The 22,142-nt window shown below is 38.2% G+C and overlaps 1 protein-coding gene across 1 annotated transcript in view; it reads right to left on the bottom strand.

The window, feature by feature from the left end:
• The window catches only part of CACNA1F (calcium voltage-gated channel subunit alpha1 F), a 4,101,209-nt gene that overhangs the window by 1,372,504 nt on the left and 2,706,563 nt on the right, over positions 1-22,142 (bottom strand). Inside the window, 2 exon segments of the mRNA XM_044079296.1 lie at positions 17,657-17,803; positions 18,627-18,679. Coding sequence (XP_043935231.1) covers positions 17,657-17,803; positions 18,627-18,679 — 200 coding nt within the window.

The following is a 22,142-nucleotide window of genomic DNA, read 5'->3' as shown; positions in this document are numbered from 1 at the left end:
TCCTGACTGTTGTGGCAATGTGGTTATCGAAGGTGAGATGACTGTCCACCTGTGTCCCTAAGTCTCTTATCACACTTTCAGTGTTTAGTGTACTGCCACCCAAGTGGTAATTCAGGGATACATGTTTTTTTCCCAAAGGGGATTACTATGCATTTCTTGGCACTGAGCTTGAGCCCATGGCTCTGGCACCAAGCATCTGTTTCTGTAAGGCCCTTTTGTAGAGTATCCACATCATTTGGGGATTCAATAATGGTTCCCAGTTTGCAGTCATCTGCGAACTTTGTTAGTCAGAGTCCCTTAGTGTTGGCCTGTACTTCAGAGAAGTAGATGCCAAGCAAAACGGTCCCAAGACTGAACCCTGAGGTACTCCACTTGTCTGGAGCTGGATTTGGAGTCGGCTAATTTTACAGTGTGGGTTCTGTCAGTAAGCCAGTTGGCAACCCATCGAGTGACGTAGGGATTAATGCTCAGCTTAGTAAGTCTATCTATAATTCCAGAGTGGGGGATGGTGTCAAAGGTCTTGGCGTGGTCCAGATAAGCTGTGTGGACTGCCTTACCCTCGTCCACGGCTCTGGAGACTGATTCAAAGAAGTCAATAAGGTTCAGGAGACAAGACTGGCCCTTCACGAACCCAAACTGGGTAGGGTCCAGTGTTTGAAGGTTGCCAATGTCTTTGTTTATAAGCTCCATGATAATACGTTCCATGACCTTGCAGATCAGACTCGTCAGACTGATGGGGCGGTAGTTCCTGGGATCCAAGGTGGATCCCCCCTTGTGGAGTGGGATAACTGTAGCTGTGCGCCACTCAGTGGGCATGAAGCCTGAGGTGAGGCTATGATTAAACATGACACTTAGGTGAGGTGCCAGTTCATTCTGTAGTTCATGTAATACACAGCCCGGGATGTCATCTGGTCCCAATGATGCTGTATTCTTAGCTTTGGAGAGTGTGTTTTTACCTGTGTTGCTGTTATTACCGGAATATGGCAATCTTCTGGTATTGAGATTGGCCGTTTAGGGGGTGAGAGGAGGAGAAGTTGGCACTGAACTGATCTGCCAGGATATTGGCAACATCCTTGGGATCAGTATATTTAATGCCATTCTGTTGTAGCTCAGAGCAGATCTGAGCATTGCCATTTAGATTCTTGACATATCTATAGAATGCCTTGTGGTTGTCTTTGGAATCTTTGGCAATTTTATTTTCATAACTAGCTTTGCAGGATATAAAAGGGATCTCAGCGTCTTACTGAGGTTGGTAAGGGAGTTTTTCGCATCCTGGGATTTTCCTCTTTTCTGCAACAGTTTCTTCCTTTTGTTGTAAAATTTGTTTATGACAGGGGACCACCAGATTGGCTTCTTTTTTTTGGAGGAGAGCATCTTGGTTCTATCTGGGATGGCACGATTCATGCATGAGAGGATGTGCTCGTACAGTGCCTTAGTGTAGGATTCAGCAGTCGAACTTTCAGTTCCAGTCTGCATGGGTGTCATGAAGTTTGTCACTTCTGACTTGAGTAGCATGAAGTTGGCTTTGGAGAAGTTTTTTTATGGAGATTTTCTTACTGGGGGGGGGGTGGGAGTGGGATGTGGATGTTAAGGGTGATTAACTTATGGTCAGACCTGACCAACGAGGCGGTGACCATAGGTGTGGAGCGTCGATTTCCCATGTTGGTAATAACCAGGTCTAGGATATAGGAGCCCCTGGTAGGACTATGGTTTAGTTGATCCAGGGCGTTGAAATTTATGAATTCCAAGAACTGTTGGGAAAAGGTGTTGGTACACGATTAGTTTTCCCAGCTAATGGCAGGGTAGTTGAAATCACCCAGTATTAGGGTGTTTGGTTGTATCTTAATATTTTCCTGTATGCTTAGAAAGGCATAGTGAGAATCTTGGAGCATGGTGGGGGTTCTGTAGCAAGCTACAACTTGGATTGCAGTCTTACATAGTGTTAGTTGCACCTGGAGAATTTCAGATGCATTGTATTGGGCAACTAGCCTGATGGTATGAATATCCTTGGTGAAAATGGACACTCCTCCACCTTTAGTGTTTCGGTCCTGGTTTGGTGGCAGAAAAGTGTGGTAAAAGTTGTAGTCTGGTATTGCAGGGGTTCTCTCTGGAGCCTTGAACCAGGTCTCAGTTACTGCACAGATATCGATGTTCTCCATTTTTAGGAGTGCCTCGAGAGAGTGCATTTTGAGGTTTAGACATCTAGCATTGAGTAGCATTACCTTCAGAATTTGCATGCTTGTACCTGTTACAATGATGGTTTTGTCCCTTGAACTTTGCCTAAAAAAGGCACAACAGGGCTGGCAAGAGCCTTAGCCAGTAACCTGAATCCCAGGGGTGACAGGTGCAGACTATCTCTGGCAAGGCATCGTGGTCTGTCGATCATGTCGTCCCAGGCAGACAGATACTGGATCCCCTTTGAATGACACCAGAAGCTTAGCCAATTGTTGAAGTCAATCATTTTGTCCTTATATTGTGGTATTATTCTGGGCAAGGGCAGGATGCTACTCAGGTCTAGGGTCAAAACTTCCTGGGCCACATAATCCGAGAGCTCTTCCATGTCTCTTTTCATGTAGTCCAGGGAGGTATGTCTCAAGCCATTCACTCCAACATGGACAGTGACAGAGTTGTATTTGTACTTGTTCTGGAGTGACTTGAGTGCATGCGTTATGTTGCGGATCCTGGCACCCGACAGGCAGCTGACTGTAATTTTCTCCTTGTTCAGCCTGGTGAATGGGACGTTAGTGTGCCTGACTATAGAGTCACCTATGACTAAAGTGTTAGGTACATTGTCTTGCCTTAAGGGGCTGTTGCTGGATGGCACACTGGTATTGTAAGCTATGTGACATTTTGGTTGTGATTGATGTTTGTTTGCATTTCAGCTTCAGAGGTCCTTGTTGCTTGGGCAGGTTACAGTTAAGGGCCTCCGCATATGTGGATTTAATGTTGCTATGTGTGGGTGTTGGTGGTGTGGGTTAAGAAGGGCTATGTGTTGCTTGAGGTGTAATGCGGGTGTTAACCTTCTCCTCTTGACTGTCTAGCACAATCTTGGGTGGCGAGAGCTTTGCTTCCAGTTTGGTTATGTAAGTGCATCTCTCACAGGTTGCAGTGTTGGGTGGTAGGAGGAGAGAGTTGTCTGTGTACATGAGGCAATTGCTGCATTGCCCCAGTATGCCCAGATTCACCAGGTGGATAGGAGAAATCACCGGAAGCTGACCCCTTGGACATGCCTGGTTTGATGCTTTTTTTGTAAAATACAGGAGCTGTTTTTGAAGGACAGTATTATAAGTAAAGTACAGGGGTGGCGATGGGGGCAACCTGTGCCCCTGTCTTTGCAAATTATGTTATGTTATATGTTATATTCTGAGAACAACTGTACATCATGCAAGGTGAATATCATTCCAATATTCAGTATTATACAAGGTTTTTGGATGACCCTTTCATTATTTGGAAGGGCAATGAGCATGAATTGTGTCAATTTTATGATTATATAAATAGTACCATGAGTTTTTTATAATTTACACACATACATAGTAAAACTAGTATATCATACTTGGATGTAAATCTAACCATTACTGATGAGAATAGTTTGGAATCTGGAATATACAGAAAGCCAACTTTCTCAAACTCATATTTAGAATTCACTAGTGCACATCCTTATTTTCAAAAAAAAGTTGATAGTAAAGGAGCAGTTGGTATGGGTTGCCAGGATGGTGAGCTCAGATACCACCTTCTTGGACGAAATGCAATTTATTTTGAAAATGTTTAAGGCCAGAGGGTATCCCCAGGAATTATTGGATGACATTAGTGAGGAGATTATACATAAGCGTAATAATGCTACATACAAGCCAGTCTTGAACAATGTTAACAGTGCCAGTGATGGGAGTAATATTTTGGAGTTATATAACAAGACGGAAAATTTTAATATAGGCTTCATAACAACTTTTAATCAAGATGCATGGAAAGTTGTTGATACAATTTTTAACAACTGGGATATACTACAATTTGATCAAAATGTGGGACAAAAAAGATAGGTCCTTCAGAAACATTCTGGAAATGGGTAAACATAACACTGTGAATGTTAGCAACAGAAGTAAAGGGAATTTTAAATGCAAGAGGTGTAATTTCTGTCCACACATTCTTGAGACAGGTGATCAGTTTGTTCAGAATGGAAAAACGTTAACGATTAATGGACATTATAATTGTATTCTTTTAATATAAAATATTTTTAGATGATTCTTTTTGAAGTGAATTTTTTTAATTAGTACTAATTATTCAGTAACTGACAATTGGGTATTATAAACGGCTGGGTTGGGGTTTTGAATTTTGATCTGAGGCAGTCCCTTGTAACTTCAGGGGAAGAAAGCGCTCCACGTGGATATTTGTTAATAAAGCTGTTTGTTTTCCTTCACTGTGGTTGCTCTGGTTCTAAAGTCAGTAAAAGCCCAGGCTTTCTTAGCTACATTTTCTGGCAAAGCCACATTTCACACATGTAGCTGATGCTTTGTAGTGCCCCATTTATTCAATAATTTTAGTGTTGTTGGTGTTCATTCTGTTCATCTCCCAACACCAAACTCTGGTTCAAGTCCAGGGTTCTCCTGTCTGTTCTAGTCAACTCATGCACTTTTTTCTGTCTCTTAAGAATTTTCTTTTGGAACATTGGAAAAAGTTTTATGGGCAAAGTCTCTCTATGAGCTCTATTGTCAGAAGAATGAGAAGTAGTGTCCTGAACTGTTTGTGTCTCACTTTTTTTTAATCAACATTATTTTTATTTCTTCTTTAGCCCAATCTGCAGCCCAAAATGTACTTAATCCTCCACGGAAAAAAATGTTCTGAAGACAGGTAGATAAAGCAGCTTGAATCTCACACCTGCCTCTTGGCATTCCCTGATTGTCTGGATAAATTTGCCTCTCTTCTGCCTGGTGTGTAGTGAACAATAATTTTCCACAAATACTCTGTGTCTCCAGTTTGTAAAACTTTTCCCTTTTTCCACAGTTTTAAGATAATCTCTTTCTGTAGGCAAGACTGCATCTTTGCCAGTATAGGTCTTGTCTACTTTCTTATGGCCAGGTTTGGAGCAAACATTTGTGTCCTTTCAATTAAGAAAGCCTGGTATGGAATATTGGATCAGTTGTTTATTTGTGCTTTCATAAAATTAATACTGACTGTTCCATCCGATATATCTAGTACAGCAAAAAATTTCATTTTTCCTGCATATTCTATTTTCTAACTCAACCATTTTTTGAAACAGCTCTTCTTGAGAGGCCTCAAACACAGCCAGACTTTTCTTCATTTCAACCACTGATTTTTGCAGTTTTATCACTTCATCTGAATAGCTACTTAAAGCTTCTTCTATTTCTCCAGCCATTAGTTATTTGAGTTGATATATTACTTCAGTGTTTCAATTATTTTAATCACCTCTGAGTACACTTGATTTTTTTTCCTCTAAATTATTGGAAGCCATCTCTTGTACCAAAGCTAAAGCTTGAACTACTTTTTTTGCTAAACACCTGCAGAATTCTTCCCAGCCAGTGTTTTTCTTTTCTTAACCTTTTCTGGTTTATTTTCCTTCTGGTTCTCTAAATTCCTTTTTTGCTGGCATACAGGCAGTGTACTTGCTAGCCAGTAACAGAATGTTACCCTATCTGACAATTTCACTGGCAGTTATTTGCCAGTTTTTGCTTTCATTTCACACTGGCAGAACTGAAATTATGCTGCTGATCAGTATGCAGCCATCTTTATTTTATTCATTTTATTTTACATTTGTTGACCGGGCTAGTCTAGCTGGATACATGTCCATTTTCAGTAGAGGCCCAGGGAGATAAGCTCCAGAGTTTAAGATGAATTTACATTAAAGAAATAACATGATAGTAAAGAGTAAAAAAGAGTACAAAAAGAGTACAAACAGAAAAATAAAAAGCATTATAACTGCAGACATAGTTATAAAATGTGAAAATACATTAGTTGTAACATAACTGTTAACAATAATTGTGACAAGGATGTTACAAGTGACATTTTGAAGAAATACTAGCAAAATGTACAATTGTGTTTTTTTTTTTTTTTTTTTTGAAATAGTAGGAAGGAGAAATATGACAGTGGATGCAAATAAGAGGTAGGTTATAGGTTATAAGATATAGGTTTTAGTCAGGTGTGAAGGGCTAGAGTTAGTAAGGATTAGTACAGGGGCACAGCCATTGTGATATGAGGTGGAGTTTAAGTCTCTTTTTGAAGAGAGATTTTGAGGGAATAGTAGAAAGTTCAGAGGGAAGCAGGTTCCAGTTGTTTTCCAACAGTGTTGGAAAAGAGGGAATCACCAGCTTTGTTGTTTGCTTTGTCAATATTTACAAGAAGTTTGTGTGCGGATCTTAGAGATTTTAGGTTATGGTAGGGGTAGATAAGGGTAGATAGTATAGGTGTTTTGTCAGGTTGATACAGTATTTGATTGCTATGGTTAATTGATTAATTTTAAGTTGCTGCTGAAATTCAAGCCAGCCTAGTTGCTTTAGATTAGTACAATGGTGGGTTCTGAAAGGGTTACCTGTAGCAAATCTGGCTATGTTGTGGTAAGAGTTTTCTAATTTAAGAAGATTCTTTTTTGACAAGTTAGTAAATATGGGTGAGGCATAGAGGAGGGGAGAGATAAGGTGGGAGTGGGTAATAGTGATTCTAGATTCTGGAGTGAGGAAAGGTTTGATCCGGTAAAGAGAGCCTATTTTTTTGTTAATATTTTTCAAAGTGTTGCTTATATGGGTATCAAAGTTAAGGTTGTTGTCTATGGTAATTCCTAATAGTTTAGTAGTGGGATCTTGTGATATAGGTGTGCCATTTTTAGATGTTATTATAAAGTCTATAGGTGGAGATTTACTGGAGGGTGTAAAGAGAAGGAGTTTAGTTTTATTTGGGTTAAGTAGGAGACAGCGTTGAGAAAACCATTCTTCAACGGAGTAAAATATGTGTTGTGTAAGGGAGTGAAGATCAGGTACTGATGTGGCTGAGCAAATGAGTGTGGAGTCGTCTGCGTATTGAATGCATGTAGCTTGGGGAACTACTTGGTGGAGGTCATTGATAAACAAAGAAAACAGGAGGGGACCTAGTATGGACCCTTTGGGGACACCAATGTTAACAGGCAGCTGGGAAGATAGGGTGGAGTTCCGGAGTACTGCTTGGTGTCTGTCATTTAAGTAGGATTTGAACCAGTTAATGGGTTGGGTTTCTAGTGACAAAGATTGGAGAATGTGCATGAGTATTTGGTGGTTGACCATGTCAAAAGCCTTGGACAGGTCTAAGAAGAGTGCTGAGGAAAGCGTGTTATGGTTGCGATTTTTGTTGATTGTGTCTGTAAAGGAGAGGAGGGCAGTGGTAGTACTGTGGGAAGGTCTAAAGCCATGTTGAGTATTAGAAAGTAAGTTATTTTGGAGAAGATGGTCCAGCAGTTGCTTGTGTATACTTCTTTCCATAATTTTTGATAAGGGAGAGAGCAGGGCTATAGGGCGGTAGTTTGAAATTTCAGTAGAATTTCCACCCTTGTGAAGTGGGATAATATGGGAGACTTTCCAAAGTTTTGGGACATATCCCTCTGTGATGGTTCTGTTGATGAGTATGGAAATTGGGTAGGCTATGGATCTGGCTGCTAATTGCAAGTATTCGGCGGGTAGTAGGTCAGCAGAGGGGGTGCAAGGTTTGAGTTTTTTGATAAGGGAGAGAATGTAAGTTGTAGGGACAGGTTGGAAGAGAAAAGGGGGAGGTGGATTTAAGGTACAGTTGGATATAGTTGTGTCATTTCTAGAGAGTTGACTGGCTAGAGTTTGAATTGTTTCAGTGAAGAAGGAATTAAAGTCATTAGCAATTTGGTTGGGATTCTTTATGTCAGATCCTTGTGGGTTGGGTGTGATAGGTTTACTTGGCTGTAGTAGCTGATTTATGTTAGCCAAGAACTTTTGTGGGTTGTTTTTGCGAGTTTGCTGAGATTTTAGGTAATATTTTTTTTTATCGGTCATTATCGCCTTTTTGGTCTCATTTCTCCGTAGTTTATAGTGTTGGTAATCTGTTATGTTTTTAGTTGAGTGGGATTTGATCCAGATCTTATTTCTGAGTTGGATTTTTAGCTTTGTTTCTTTTGAGAGCCAAGGGTCAGATTTGGTTCTAATTCTAATAGAGCGAGTGGGGGCATGGTAGTTAAGTATGGCCAGGAATTTAGCATTAAAGTAATCTACAGCTTCATCGAGAGAAAGGTGTTTTAAGGGGACCAGTTACAAGCATTCAGTTCCTTTTGAAAGAATTCCAAATTGAAGTTTTTTTTTGGTTCTGATTGTTCTAGTTATACCTTGGGTAGGAGGGTTAGTTTTGAGCCTGATAATGTAGGTAAGTAAGTGTTCACTTATATCATCAGGGAGGGTTCCTGTTTCATTTCATTATTTGCTCTGCATCTTCCTCTTCAGATCTAATCTCACTAACTCAAAATATTTTCAGTACAGTAGAAACATGGTTTACTAGACGTTACCTCCTTCTTAATGCTAAAAAAACTAAACTTCTTCTCTTCTCCCCAACCACTCGGACCTCCCCATTAAATTTCACCATCCTGTCAAACAACACCACTGTCATCTCTCCTGACTCTACAACTAAACTGTTAGGAATAACCATCGATAATAATCTCACTTTTGATCAACACATCAACAACACCATCAAATCAGTTAACAGAAAAATATGATCCTTATACCGTATTAAACCTTTTCTAACCCCATCTACTAGAGCTACTATCGCCCACTCCCATCTTACATCCACTCTCTTTTATGCCTCTCTGATCTTCACTAACCTCAAGAAAGCTAACCTAAACAAACTAGCTACTTGCTATAACAATATTGCCCGCTTCGCCACTGGTAACCCCTTCAGAACCCATCACTGTCTTAATTTGAAACTTTTAGGCTGGCTAAAACTACAAAACTCTCTTGTAATCTCACAACTCACTATTGCCCATAAAATACTGCACCAACCTGATAACACCCCTATACTCTCACAACTTTTTATCCCTTATAGCAATCTTACGTCCCTTCGATCCTCTTGTAAACTCTTGGCCAGATCTATAAAGTCCAACAACTCAGCTGGCGACTCTATTCACTAATTCTGTAGGTAGAATATGGAATCTTTTACCTAGGGATATAACACTGATCACTTCTTTACCTCTCTTCAAACATAAAATTAAACTGTACTTCCAAAATCACTGGCTTTGTTCTTGAAGTACACCTGACTAACTTTCTTCACTCTACCCCTATCGTTTCATCTACTCTTATGTTTAACTTATCAGTTAAGTTACTACCAAGATTACCCTGTGCCCTTTGGACTCCTTCTTTGCTTAGACCTACTCCTCTCTTTCTCTCCCCTCTCTTCTCTTTGTCTTCTCTTTTGACTTTTCACTTTTCGACTGTTCTACTGCCTCTTCCTCTCTTCTAACTTTTGTGTTACTCCCTCTTTTCATCTACTCGTATCATTTCTTGTTAAGCTACTACCAAAATTATCCTGTGACCTTTGGATTCCTTCTATGCTCGGACCTACTCCTCTCATTCTCTCCCCTCTCTTCTTTTTGTCTTCTCTGTTGACTCTTCACTTCTCGACTGTTCTACTCCCTCTTCCTCTCTTCTAACTTTTGTGTTACTCCCTCTTTTCTTCTTGTCGCTTGTACTCTAATATCTTCCTTTTATTACATGCTATCATTTTGGTGTCAACTTTATTCCATTAATTAATATGCTCTGTAATCTGACTCTGTCGTTTTGTCTACTAGAGTTTAGTGTGGCTTGTCTTTTTGTTAGATTTTGTTAATAATTAGCTTATTACTAACATATAATATTGTTGTATTTTGTGTGGAGCTTTTCTCCCTGGGCCTCTACTGAAAACGGAAATAAATCCAGCTAGACTAGCCCGGTCAACAAATGTAAAATAAATAAATAAATAAATAAATAAATAAGTATGGGGCTGATTGTTGGTGAGTATCCAATCTAGGATACTTTCTTTGTTGTTGGCTTTATTTACCCTAGTGGTGGAGGTGATAGTTTGAGCAAACCCATAAAGTTTAATGTGGCTAGTAGGGTGTTTGTTACTGCAAGATTGCCAATCATTGTTTAGGTCACCTAAGATTAATGTTTCTTGGGATAAGTTTAAAGATAGCCAACATAGGATGTTTGGAAGTCCCATACTCAAAACAGGTATTGAACATTGGTTTGGCGACAGGGTGTTTAGACATTAGTAACAGCTGGCAAACTCATTTAATGTTTCTTTTGAGGCTCTTGAATTTGATTCACACCACACATTGAATATTTAACAATTTGAGCAGTTGATAGCATTGCCCTTATATTATAGTTGTGTAAGTTGTTTTAGCCTTAGTTATATAAGTTATATCCTACCTAGGACATAACAGCCTTCATAGCTTTCATGTCAAGTGGAAGAGGGAGGTTACAGCCCTGAAACAAGACAATGTCTGGTAAATAAAAATGAATGCCCACAACCTATCTGCAAAACTTACTCAAAAATGGAGGTGCAGGATAATGGGAATGAGTGGCTACAGCAGTAATGATCTATCTGAACATCGACACTTATAAAAAGTAACAGCTAGTGATGGAAAAGAGTCTGTATGGGTCCACAAGAATGGCAAACATGAACAAAACAAGAACTTCCCAGACTCAGATGGAGAAAAGTATCAATTTAATAACAACTAAGCAAAAGTAAAACATACATATAAAACAAATATAAACGCTTTCAGAGACTTCCTTCCTCAGATCACCATTCATAAAAACCAAAAATAATTAATACAATACATCAACCAATCAGACAATATCATTTGTGACAACACCCTCTTCATCTTAAATATTATTGGCCATAGAAGGACAAGCCCTATATCAGGCTAAAACCAGACAAATGTCAGTGTTTAAGCCTGCAACCTCTCAGCACAGGCTTTAATGGCAGGAGTGCATTTAAACCAGGAACACTGTCAGCTTGTAGGTCGGCTATCCATTGGGCTTCATCCACTTCTGTAAAATTACGTAGATCACCTCCTTTTTATATTCAGCTTACAAATCTGAAGAACTAAAAAAGAAAAATTATGTAATGGATGAGTAACCTTATGTTGGAACAATGCGTTCCTGTTGTTCGTCAGTCTAATGTCACTTAAGTGCTGCAAGATGCAATCTTTCAATCTTCTATTTGTTTTGCCTATATAAAAATTGGATTGGTGCAAGCATCGCATCTTGCAAGATATATTACATTCTCAGTGCAGTAGTCAGTATAAATTTCAGCTGATATACCTTGGGGGGGTTGCTATGGGAATTCCATGCACCAATTCCTATGCCAATCTTGTTTTAGCCTTAGTGTAGGAGTTTTTCTTGTATTTTTTTACTGAATGGTTTGTGTGTGTGTGTGTGTGTGTGTGTGTGTGTGTGTGTGTGTGTGTGTGTGTGTGTGTGTGTGTGTGTGTGCATCTCCTATTTATCCTTAGTTTGGATGTTTGGATGTTAGTTATCTTATCTAGGAGACACCACAGGAATAAAATTGTGTGCAAGGAAGTCAAACAAGATTTTTAAATGCTCTCCTGGAAATCCAGTCAGTGAAAGAGATCTTTTATCCAAGTGCGGGATTCCTGACACTTCAAAAAAAGACACTGCAAAGATAAGCAATTCCTTTCAATGAAGAAAAATATGAATACCTTGCAGTATGACATAGGCTATCACTGGTGCTAAACACTTTGTGAATACTCATAGATGGTGGATAACAAAAAGGGTAATGAAGAGAACTGAAAGTGAAATCGAGACAAAGAAAACCATAAAATTCAAGGCTAAAGCAGAATGACAATAAGCATCTTTTAAATGTAGGGCCGGATTCAATAACGCATACACTAAGTGTACACTAAGTGTACACTGTTCTGAGTAAACAGACAACACAGACAAAACTCACTCCTTATTCCTCCTAATTTTAGTTTTCCTACCAATATTCATGCAATTTTAAATACTGACAGGTATTCATAAAGGTTACCATAAAGTGTAGACTCCACGTACACTTAGTGTAACTTTTCTTAGTAACTAAAAAGCACAAAAAATGTGATAAGAATTTTACTGAATACATACTGTGTACACTTAGTCTAAGCTTTATTGTATCTGGACCCTAGTGTTACCAGAAAATCTGAAAGAGATTGTTAAGGGATATAATTTTGAACAATGGGACTTTCACAAACTGCGTGAAAAAGAAAAGATTTAGGACTAGCCTCTATATGAGGCTTGGGTATCAATGGAGAGAGTGGAAAAGCACACAGGAATATTCCTGTCAAGGGAAATAAAATAAAAGGCATTTGTCTTCCAGGCCATCTTGCATGGTGTCCTGGAGCAGAATCTTACCACCTGACTGTTCAGAGAGGAGGCAAAAAGTCTACTTGAGGGTCTCCCCATGTCATACTTAGCTTGCCTGCCACACAATTTTGCTTTGATGGAACATAGGACACCTGTAGAGTGAGACTGTGCTCTGAAGCTATATCTCAAGCTAACATTGCTAGCCTGCAAAGAGGGTACAACCTGGTTCCTCCTTGCTTGTTGAAGTAGCACATAACTCTGGTATTGTCTGTGACAATTTGAAGAAGTCCTAGGGAGCAAAGATGATTCAGACAGTTGACTACCTTGATCTGGAAAGCATCTCTTTTATATCTATGTGTATGTATTTATCCTTGGTGTCCCACACACCTTGTACATTTGTCTCACCTCATACTGCTCCCCAAGCAAAGTCCAAGACATCTGTGGTAAATGACTGCTTTGGAAAAGGAAGGGAAAAGGGAGACCTGGATTTAAAGATATTTGCTGCCTCCATCAAGTGATTTCCCATCAGACAGAGCGCAGCACTGGGATTTGATGTTGGGACCAAAGAGACTTCAGATGTTATTGAATCTTTCTTATTTGCAATCTTATTATGGGTATCATGAGAATCATAGATTCCATGAGACCCAAAATCCTGAGGTATTCCCTCCCAGTGACCGAAGTCTGAGTGGAAATCCTTAGCAAAGACCGAGAGTTCTATTTTTTTTCCTGTGGAAGAAAAGATCTTTGAATGAAGATGTCTAGCTGATATTCCAGAAACACAATCATGGCTGAAAGAGTCAAAAAACATTTTTGAATGCTCTCTTGGAATTCCAGCTTATGTAAGAGATCTCTAACCCAATCAAGCCATTCCTGAAAAAGACTCTACAAAGATAAGCAAGTCATCTAAAATTGGAAAACTTCTGATACGCTGTAGCCTACAATGAGCTATAACTACAGCTAGACACTTTGTGAACTTTCTCGGTGCAGTGTATAGTCCAAAGGGTAAGACAGAGAAGCAATAATGTGATCCGCACACACAAAACCGTAAGAAATGCCTGAAGTCTTGGTGAATAGGGATGTGATGATAAGCATATTTTAAATCTACTGCTACCATTTGTCTGAAACTGTCTGTTGCCTAAGACAAAAGTGGAGTTTCAGACTTTCTGGAAGGGAAAAGAGACTGCTGGGGGGGTCCCTTAAATAGTCATTCTGACTTGTTGGACTGTCCTTTGTTTTGAGGAGTTCTAGAATTCTTTTTGGAACCCCTTTACAATTTCTTCTTAAATGTTTGTTTACCTGAATTTTCTTCAGACTGTTCATTTTTTTTTTTGCCAAAAGTGGATGAGAGGTTAGAGAATCCCTTAGAACATTTGGAAAAGGAGGGCTGAAAAATCTCAATATATTCTCTGTATCAAGTTTCATCACACCTTTTGTTCACCTCTGCAGCAGTGGGACCAAAAACTAAATCTCTATCCAAAGGAGAATTCAGAACATCATTTTTAACATAGTCGGAGAGGTTATTGGAATGCAGCCAGCAAACCTTCTCAAAACAATAACAGTGGCCAAAGCCCTGAAAAAAGTATTAACTGAGTCATATACACACTGTAAAAAATAAGTAGTGATTAGTACAACAGAAGAATATAATGTATTTAAAGCAAACTTTTTCTCATATGAAGAAACTGGAGACAAAACATTTCTCATACTTTCACAATTAGTCAAAACAAACTAACATATGAGCCTGACAATTCAAAATTCTGAAAATCAGAGCTGCAGAAGCATATACTTTTTCCCCATACTTATCAATAATCTTCCCATCCTTATCAGAAAAAGTAGGATTGGAATTAACTAAATGTTTAGCAGCAGTAGGATTAACTAAAGTTATATCTGCTGGGTCAGGGTTGGGAAGAGTGTATAAAAACTTAATGAGAAACTTTATGCATCCTACTTGCCTTTTTAGGGACAGCTGTCTGACTGTCAGGAAAATTGCAGGCAGTAACACACACTCATCCTCCAAACGTGACAAAACTGGAGGAATGGGTGAAGATTCTGCTAATTCCTTCTGTAATAGCTCATAGTATTTTCTGAGGGACTGAGACACTTCAGTATTCTTCCACTGAAAACACTGCCACATTCTGGAAACAGTCTCAGAGAAAGAGAACCCCCACAAGAAGAATCAGAAACTTAGCTTTCCTCAGAGTCTGAATCAGAAATCTGAGGAGAAAACCCTGTATCTCTCTCTTCAACTTCCTGTCCAGATTCAGGATCTTGACTCTCTCCAGAAAAAGAGGTATCTCTCTTTTCTTTACCAGAAACTAGTTTATAAGAAGGACCAATAGCCTGAATTAAACCAATAATCCAACAAAGTTGCGGACTCAAGAGGTAAAAATAAATAAATAAATAAATAACATCTCTGAAGAGATACCAACCCAGTGTTTTATCATTACTTATCTTTAGATACATATGCAATAGTAATTACATTGAATTATTTATAAGTTTTTTTTTTATCAAATGATTTCTAGAAGTATATTCAGTGTTTGGACAGGAAATGACATAACAGCATTGAGATGTTATCACCAATCATTTCTGATCATTGTTTTTACGGGTCTATGTTAAATATTTGAATGCTTAAATGTTCGAATCACTGAAGATCGACCTTTAGTGATCGAACATTTAAATGTTCGAATATTTAAAAAAAAAATTTAAAAAAATAAACTAAACAAACAAAAAAACTAAAGGGTGTAAGCAGAGGGGCAAGCCCCCCTGCACCCCCCACACCCCCCGCTACTTAAATATACCAACTCCAAGATTGCGCTACAGTGTAAGAAATGGGAAATTTTCCATTTCTGCACTGTAACACACTGAAGTGCAAACTCGGAGTTGGTATACTTACGTAGCGGGGGGTGTGGGGGTGCAGGGTGGTCTTGCCCCCCATACTTACAGCCTTTATATTTTCTTTTTTTTTGTAACTATCAAATTTTTATATGTTCGAACATTTCATTGTTCGATCACTAACGGTCGATCATTAGTGGTTCGAACAATTAAGCATTCGAATATATAACATAGACCCGTATTTACAATGTTTGATGTACTTTGCTTCCATAGTTCTGAAAAAGTCTCTAAGGGAGACAAAAGCACTTAACTCTAATAAATATTTTGGTTTCACAATTTTTGAGTTGTTCTATCTATCGAGAAACAAAACAACATTGGATTGTTAACTCTTCAGCGGTATTATTTTGGGCAGCTTGAATTAAACCCAGAGCCGTACTTAGTAAATTATTCCTGTCCAAAGAAATTTCAGGAAGAGTAGATACAAGTTTAGTTTTCTGTTTCTTTATGACATAAAAAAATGGGGCCAACAGTGTTATTATTGGCAGTAGCAGCTTCCCCAGGGGTAGGCACAACACTCTGAAAAAACAGGTAAGTCTTTCTTGTTCCCTCTCCCAGGACCAACAACAATGTTTCTCCCTTGCCCACTGAAGGGACCCTAAGAACTGTAGAGGACATGGCTAACTCCCAGTCCATAGCAGCTGTAGCTGCTACACCAGAGGTATCTACGGTAAAATATGAGTAGACTAAGGTACAACTAATGACCGCAGCAGAGTCACCCACCTGTGGCTGAGGCAAAATGCTAGCCTGCTGTGATGGCAAAGGCTTATTTTTTTCTTTTTATGGTTAGAAGAAAGAACGACTAGGAGACTGACAGCCTGCTCCATGGTCAAGCCAAAAATGGGACTCTTTCTTGTGGAAAATGCACAAAATGCCAGTAAAAATTGAAAATGTTTACAAGTCACTTTTTTCAAAAGAAAAAAAGTACTTCAAAACAAATTTCCTGGCCCAAAAAGCAAAATTTAACACAGTTTCTTCTCAACAAAAGGGTTTTAAAATACTTTTAAACTGAAAGGCAAAAAACAGCACTCTTGTTTAAAAGTACAATACAGTTTCATAACAATCCATAAGGACACAAACTCCTAATTTTAAAATAACTTTCCAGAACAGAACAGTGTTACCAAACAAAACATTTTTTTTAAATGGAACTTTTGTCCCCCCAAAGGGAGCTTATCTGCACAAGCCAATGGTCGATGCATAAAAGCCTCAGTGAAGCGTATTTTTTGGTGGCAGGAAAGCTCTTGGGGGCTTGGAGCCCAAGCCTGTCTTTTTAGTCAGCTCGATTTGAGCTGACGGTTTGGGCACATGAAAAATGCCCTGAAGCTTTCTAAGCTGGCCAGCTGTTATATACTTGGCAGGATATAACCCATATAGCTAAGGTTACTGCAACAGTGACCAATATGATGAACATAGTAGTGTTTTCAGCCTAAGACACATATACTTTCCTCATGCCTTAGAAGGAGTTTATAACACTTCTATCTCTAAATGTAATAAAAGAACCATGTGACACTCAAAAACATAAAAGTCCTAGCAAAAAACAAACAGCTCTGGTGTAAAAAGTTCTGTTTTAGTCATAAAAGTAAATGTGGAAGATTCTTCCTCAAAGGGAATTATCTGTCCAGCATTGGAAAAACACTAGACAACCACTGAATCTCTAAAAACAGCAACAGGAGCACTCTTTAGTGGCAGGAAAGATCTGAATGACTTCATGCCAAGACAGCTGATTTTGTCCAGCTGTACTTGAGATGTCAACAGCCAGGGCATGTGGAAGGTGTCCTTAAGCTTTAGAAGCTTGTCAACTCTTATATCCTTGACTGGACATAACACATACAGTAGACTCCCTCTTATCCGGTCTCACTGGGACTGGACCCTATGCTGGCTAAACGAATGGTTGGTTAATCAGAAAAAGCATGCAAAATAGCATTTGCAGGTTATCTGCTAGAATAACAAGATTTGTGGGGGTATGCATTTTACTAATGAATATGAAGTCTAAAACTCAAATGTCATTATTTAGCCCAGAGGAGGTGGAAGTGTTGATCTTCTCTGTTGTCTTTTGCCAGGGACAAGGCAGAAATTTGATAGTCAGCTAAACAGGAGGCCGGTTAAAGAGAGGCCAGATAAGAGGAAGTCTACTATGCAGCTAAGGCTGCTAAAGCAGTGATCTAAGGATGAACATACATAGGATGAACATACATATGCTACTTTGCAGGACTGAAATAAATTTTTCAAAGGAAAACTAGAGAAAAGAGTACACAGTTACAAGGGGTTCCCTGAACATTGTAAGAAAAGCCAAAACATTAAACAATGCAAACAATACCAAAACAGGGTCATGCCCACAAGTATGACATATTTTCTTCATAGTTTATTAGCAGGAATATAACATTTTATTGTTATGAAAACATCCTTTTATTAAAACAGTTATAACACTGAGAAAATGGACTTACGCAGGCCATCCTTCAAAGGTTGAAACAGTGAAAAGGGCCATCATCCCAGATAATACATTGTCAAAGTTGAACTCACTGTCATACCAAATGCGTTCTCTCACCATAGGATGAGTTACATCTCCGTCTTTGTACACAATGAATGTGCCTCTAAAAGAGACAGTACAGTAGTATAAGGGAAACAGGTGGCAAAGGTAACAGTAAAATTATAAAAGTTAGACCAGTAGCTCATAAAGCACTTAAAGCAGCAGCTGAAAGAAAATGTAATACAGCATTTTCAGAGAAATGGTTTTATAGACTTATGACAGTGATCAACTTTGTGAAAAGGACTAAAGAAAAGTAGAACTGAGCATAACGCAAAAATTAACCAACATGTTTATAAAACCAAAGGAGCCAGGCAAGGATCTGTTTTCTCTAGGTAGTCTTGCCACTCCTGTGGTAACCTTAACATGCCGCCCCTGGACGGCTAGATAAAAGAGATTACAGGGTTGTATAAAATCCTGCTAAGCACATTTAAGAATGTATCTAATTCCTTTACGTATAATGCAACCTTAATAAACACAAGAATTCTACACATTAAGAAAAATGCATTTCTAAAACTGAAAATGAATTCAGCACATGAACTAAAATGTCAGTTTGATGCCCAAACTGACAATGCAAAATCGTGAAGCATACTAGTGCAACAAATGCTTACCAAAGTATTTAAGACATGGACACAGTTACACCAAGGCAACTGCATAAGACTTACCTGTGTATGATAAAGCAAAGCAAAAGAAGAACCAGATAAAAAAGTTGCATGCACTACAAGTCTAAGTAAAAAAAAAAAGAGATAAGAGCATCTATGTTAGAAAATATATATCCAGAACCAGTCGAAGGCAAAGAACCCAAAGGAAATGTTACAAGTAAGAGCAGTACTATTTTTGTACATGCTCAAATTCATTCAAATCACTTTTCAGAGGCAGGACACACTTACTTGCATTCTTCAGGTGTATGCTTTGCTTCATCAGTACAACTGTAAAACTTTCCCTGGAATATATAATTTAAGACAATATTAAAGTTTTGCAAGGCAATGTGTTTCTTGCCATTTCACTGATCGTTAATATGGCATTCTTTTCCTTTAGCCTGTCTTTAGTATGCATATTGCTAAATATGTTGTGATAGATTATGTACCTATCTGCATCTAGTTTAAAGCATGATTTTATGTATATACACAAGTCTTACATATATGGTCAAATGGCATTATTTTCAACAGCATTTTAACACGTTCATTAAATTATCACTTAAGACATTAGCAAACATACATTTACATACAAGAAAACAAACCATATTAACATGTTCACAGAGACAAACATTATACATCATATACATTCTTTTATACAGTTATCATCAATCCAGCATTACATAAACTACACAATTCCTGTCTTCCCTTAAATTTCACTCCTCTAAAACATTATTCTGAATTTACGGATTCCACAATTTCCATGTCTTTTTCTATGTAACTTGCTCCACCCCTTTTCTGAAGAACTCACTTCCAGTTCTTTTACCTCTATTACAATATTCACTACTTCAAATACTGTTGATTTACACTTTGATTTCCATTTTCTAGTAATTGCTTTTAGGCAGCCATACTATGCCTAGGTAATTCAGATCCTGCGTCTCAGCTCAGAAAAACGTTACACCCATTTTCACACCCAATAATTCTGAAAAGAGTACTCCATGGGGAATTTTTAAACTCTGCCAGCTTACTGTACTCCCAAAACATATGTTCCAAGTTACCTTTTTCTTCCCCACCATGCCTCTTGCATTAGCCATCTACCTGAGACAAAAAATTCTTTGGACTCTGCTTCAGGTATAAAATACTTATACAAATACATCCAGGCAAATATCCTACATTTTCTGCACTTAGCTGAATATCTGGAAGCCACACATGTTTTCCCATTGTTCCCTTTTGAATGGCTTATCATATCACTTTATTAAGCGCCTTTGTCCCTTATATACTAAACTTCATCAAAATGGTAATGCCAGTGCAATCCTTATTTCAGAACTATTTAACACTAAAAACATGACATTGCTGCACCAATCAACCCTTATCCTACTCAAACATTGCTAAAATTGTTTAACTTAACTCAATTTCAATCCTTAAAGCAATATACCCACTTTTTCATGATGAACACAAATTCACTGAACTCACAGCTCGAAAAGGGACTGCATAAATACGTTACCATAAAAAACATGTGCATAGAAAGTAGTGGATGAATAAATAATAAGATATATGAAATACATTGTAAAATGTTAAAAAGTATTTGTTTGGGTGAAAAAAATATATAAATGTAAATATTGATGCTGTAACAATATTAAATATCGAAAGACTTCATCTTTAAAACTCTAGAAATAGACAGAGCTTCATTAAGCCCATAACAACCAGTGGCATTTGTTCTTATTTGCCACTGCAGTCTTTGACCTCCAGCCAGGTTTTCCAGGGTCCTCCTCTTGGATCACTTTCTATCTTTTCCAATACATAAAATAAAAATTCATGTTTTGAATTTCCCTCAATTTGTCTACATAGGGCATTATAGTCATGTTTTTCCTGAACATCATATAGATGCTCATATTTTCAGTCTTCCGAAAGCCTTTCTGTTTTACCAATATAAATACAGGGGCACTTAGTGCACTGAGCTGTATATATCGTGCCTTGATTATTGACATTTCATTACCTGGAAAGTCTGACTGGGTAGAAGACCACTTTCAGCAGAGGCCCGGAGAGAAAAGCGTCAAATTATTCTAAAACATTTTAAGAACAATAATTTTACAAGCTTTAAAAATAAAACAAAAATATCTGCAGTTTAAATAATTATAACTAGTTAGACATAATATAAAAACATTGGTTAAGAATCTATACAAGGTACATGACAATCTTTTAATATTTAGAGAAATTTTAGACAGTTTGTAAAGAAATTAAAGGTAAGTTAGTCTAACACAAATAGGAATTGCAATATGAAGTGAACAGAAAACAGGCTTATGGTATATTTAAAGAGAAAGTCAAAAAAGAGAATTAGATAGCAGTAAGTAAGTTAGTGAAGAAGGGAGAGTAAGGAGGTATAAGGAATTAAAAGGTACTTGTTCACATTTAGGGATACAGTTTATCCTGGTTTTGAGCAAAAACAAAGCCAGATTTTACCTAGGAAGTCTTTCAGAGTGGTTTTGAAAGATGGGAGGGAGGGTATAGATCTGATGGATACAGATAAGGAGTTCCAGGCCTTAGCAACCTTGTAAGAGTACAGACAATGCAAAGCAGATTTGCTAGGTCTGGAGATAGGAGATTCTGGTCACTGGATCGCAATGACCGAGTGAGAACATAGTTGTTTGGAATGTTTTTTAGTGCTGGACAAGTGGATGGATGCTGGATAATTTTATAGTTGGTAAGAAGTTGTGTATATGTTAGTTGATGTGGCAGTTCTAACCAATTTAGGCTTTTCAGTACTATACAGTGTTGGGTTCTGAAAGGGTTATGTACTGAACAGTTAGCAACTTTGTGATAGCAATGTTCAAATGTTAATTTTTGTGAAGTCTGGAGGTTAGTAAGGATGGTAGCACCATAAAGAATAGTGGGAAGGAGATAAGTGGCGGTAAGTGTAGTCTTAGTTGCATGTATGAGAAAGTTTTTGGCACTGGACAGCATCCCTAGTTTTGATGAGTTTTCTTATGCAATTATGTATATTTAAGTCGAACAGAAGATTATCATCCACTATTACCCATAATAGTTTGCTGTGAGAAGTGACTTCAATAGTTGTATTATCAAGAGAGAGGACTTCAAATTTTGTTTTGTCATGAGAGAGGGATTTGGGGAAAAAGTAGTAGTTTGGTCTTTTTTGGGTTGTGCATGAGTTGTGAGTTATAAAGCCTTGTTTCAGTGGCTGTTAAAAGTTTCCTGAGTATTTTTTTTTAAAGGTGTACCATGTTGTCAGATGTGCAAATGAGAGTGGAATCATCTGTGTATTGTATTAAGGTGGCCTGTTGTGTGGAAGTATAGAGGGTGTTGGTGAAAAAGTTAAAGAACAGGGGGTCAAGGATAGAGCCTCTTGGTAAACTAGCAGTGACTGGGAGGGAAAGAGAGTGGAGTGCCGTTTTACTGACTGATACCTGTTGGATATGTAGCTTTTGAACCACAGAAAGGAGGGCTGTAAGAGACCTAGTGAAGACAGCTGAAGTAGAAGTTTGTTGTGACAAACTGTGTCGAAGGCTTTAGACAAGTCTAAAAATAAGGAAGAGTCTAGTTTGCCATTATCTCTAGCTTTATTGACAGTATCTATATAGGTTAGAAGGACAGTGCTAGTACTATGAGAAGAGTGAAAGCCATGTTGTGTAGAGCACAGGAGTTCTTCCCACAGGAGATAGTTTAGCAATTGTTTCTGAATACATTTTTAAGTACTTTGGTGAGGGAAGATAAGATTGCTGTAGGTCTAAAGTTATTAATGTCTATTGAATTTCC

This window comes from Protopterus annectens, chromosome 8.part0, assembly GCF_019279795.1.
Source record: "Protopterus annectens isolate FY-2018-M chromosome 8.part0, PAN1.0, whole genome shotgun sequence".
NCBI classification, from domain to species: Eukaryota; Metazoa; Chordata; order Ceratodontiformes; family Protopteridae; genus Protopterus; species Protopterus annectens.
Note: the sequence above shows the minus strand (reverse complement) of the source record. Positions and strands in the feature narration are given on the sequence as shown.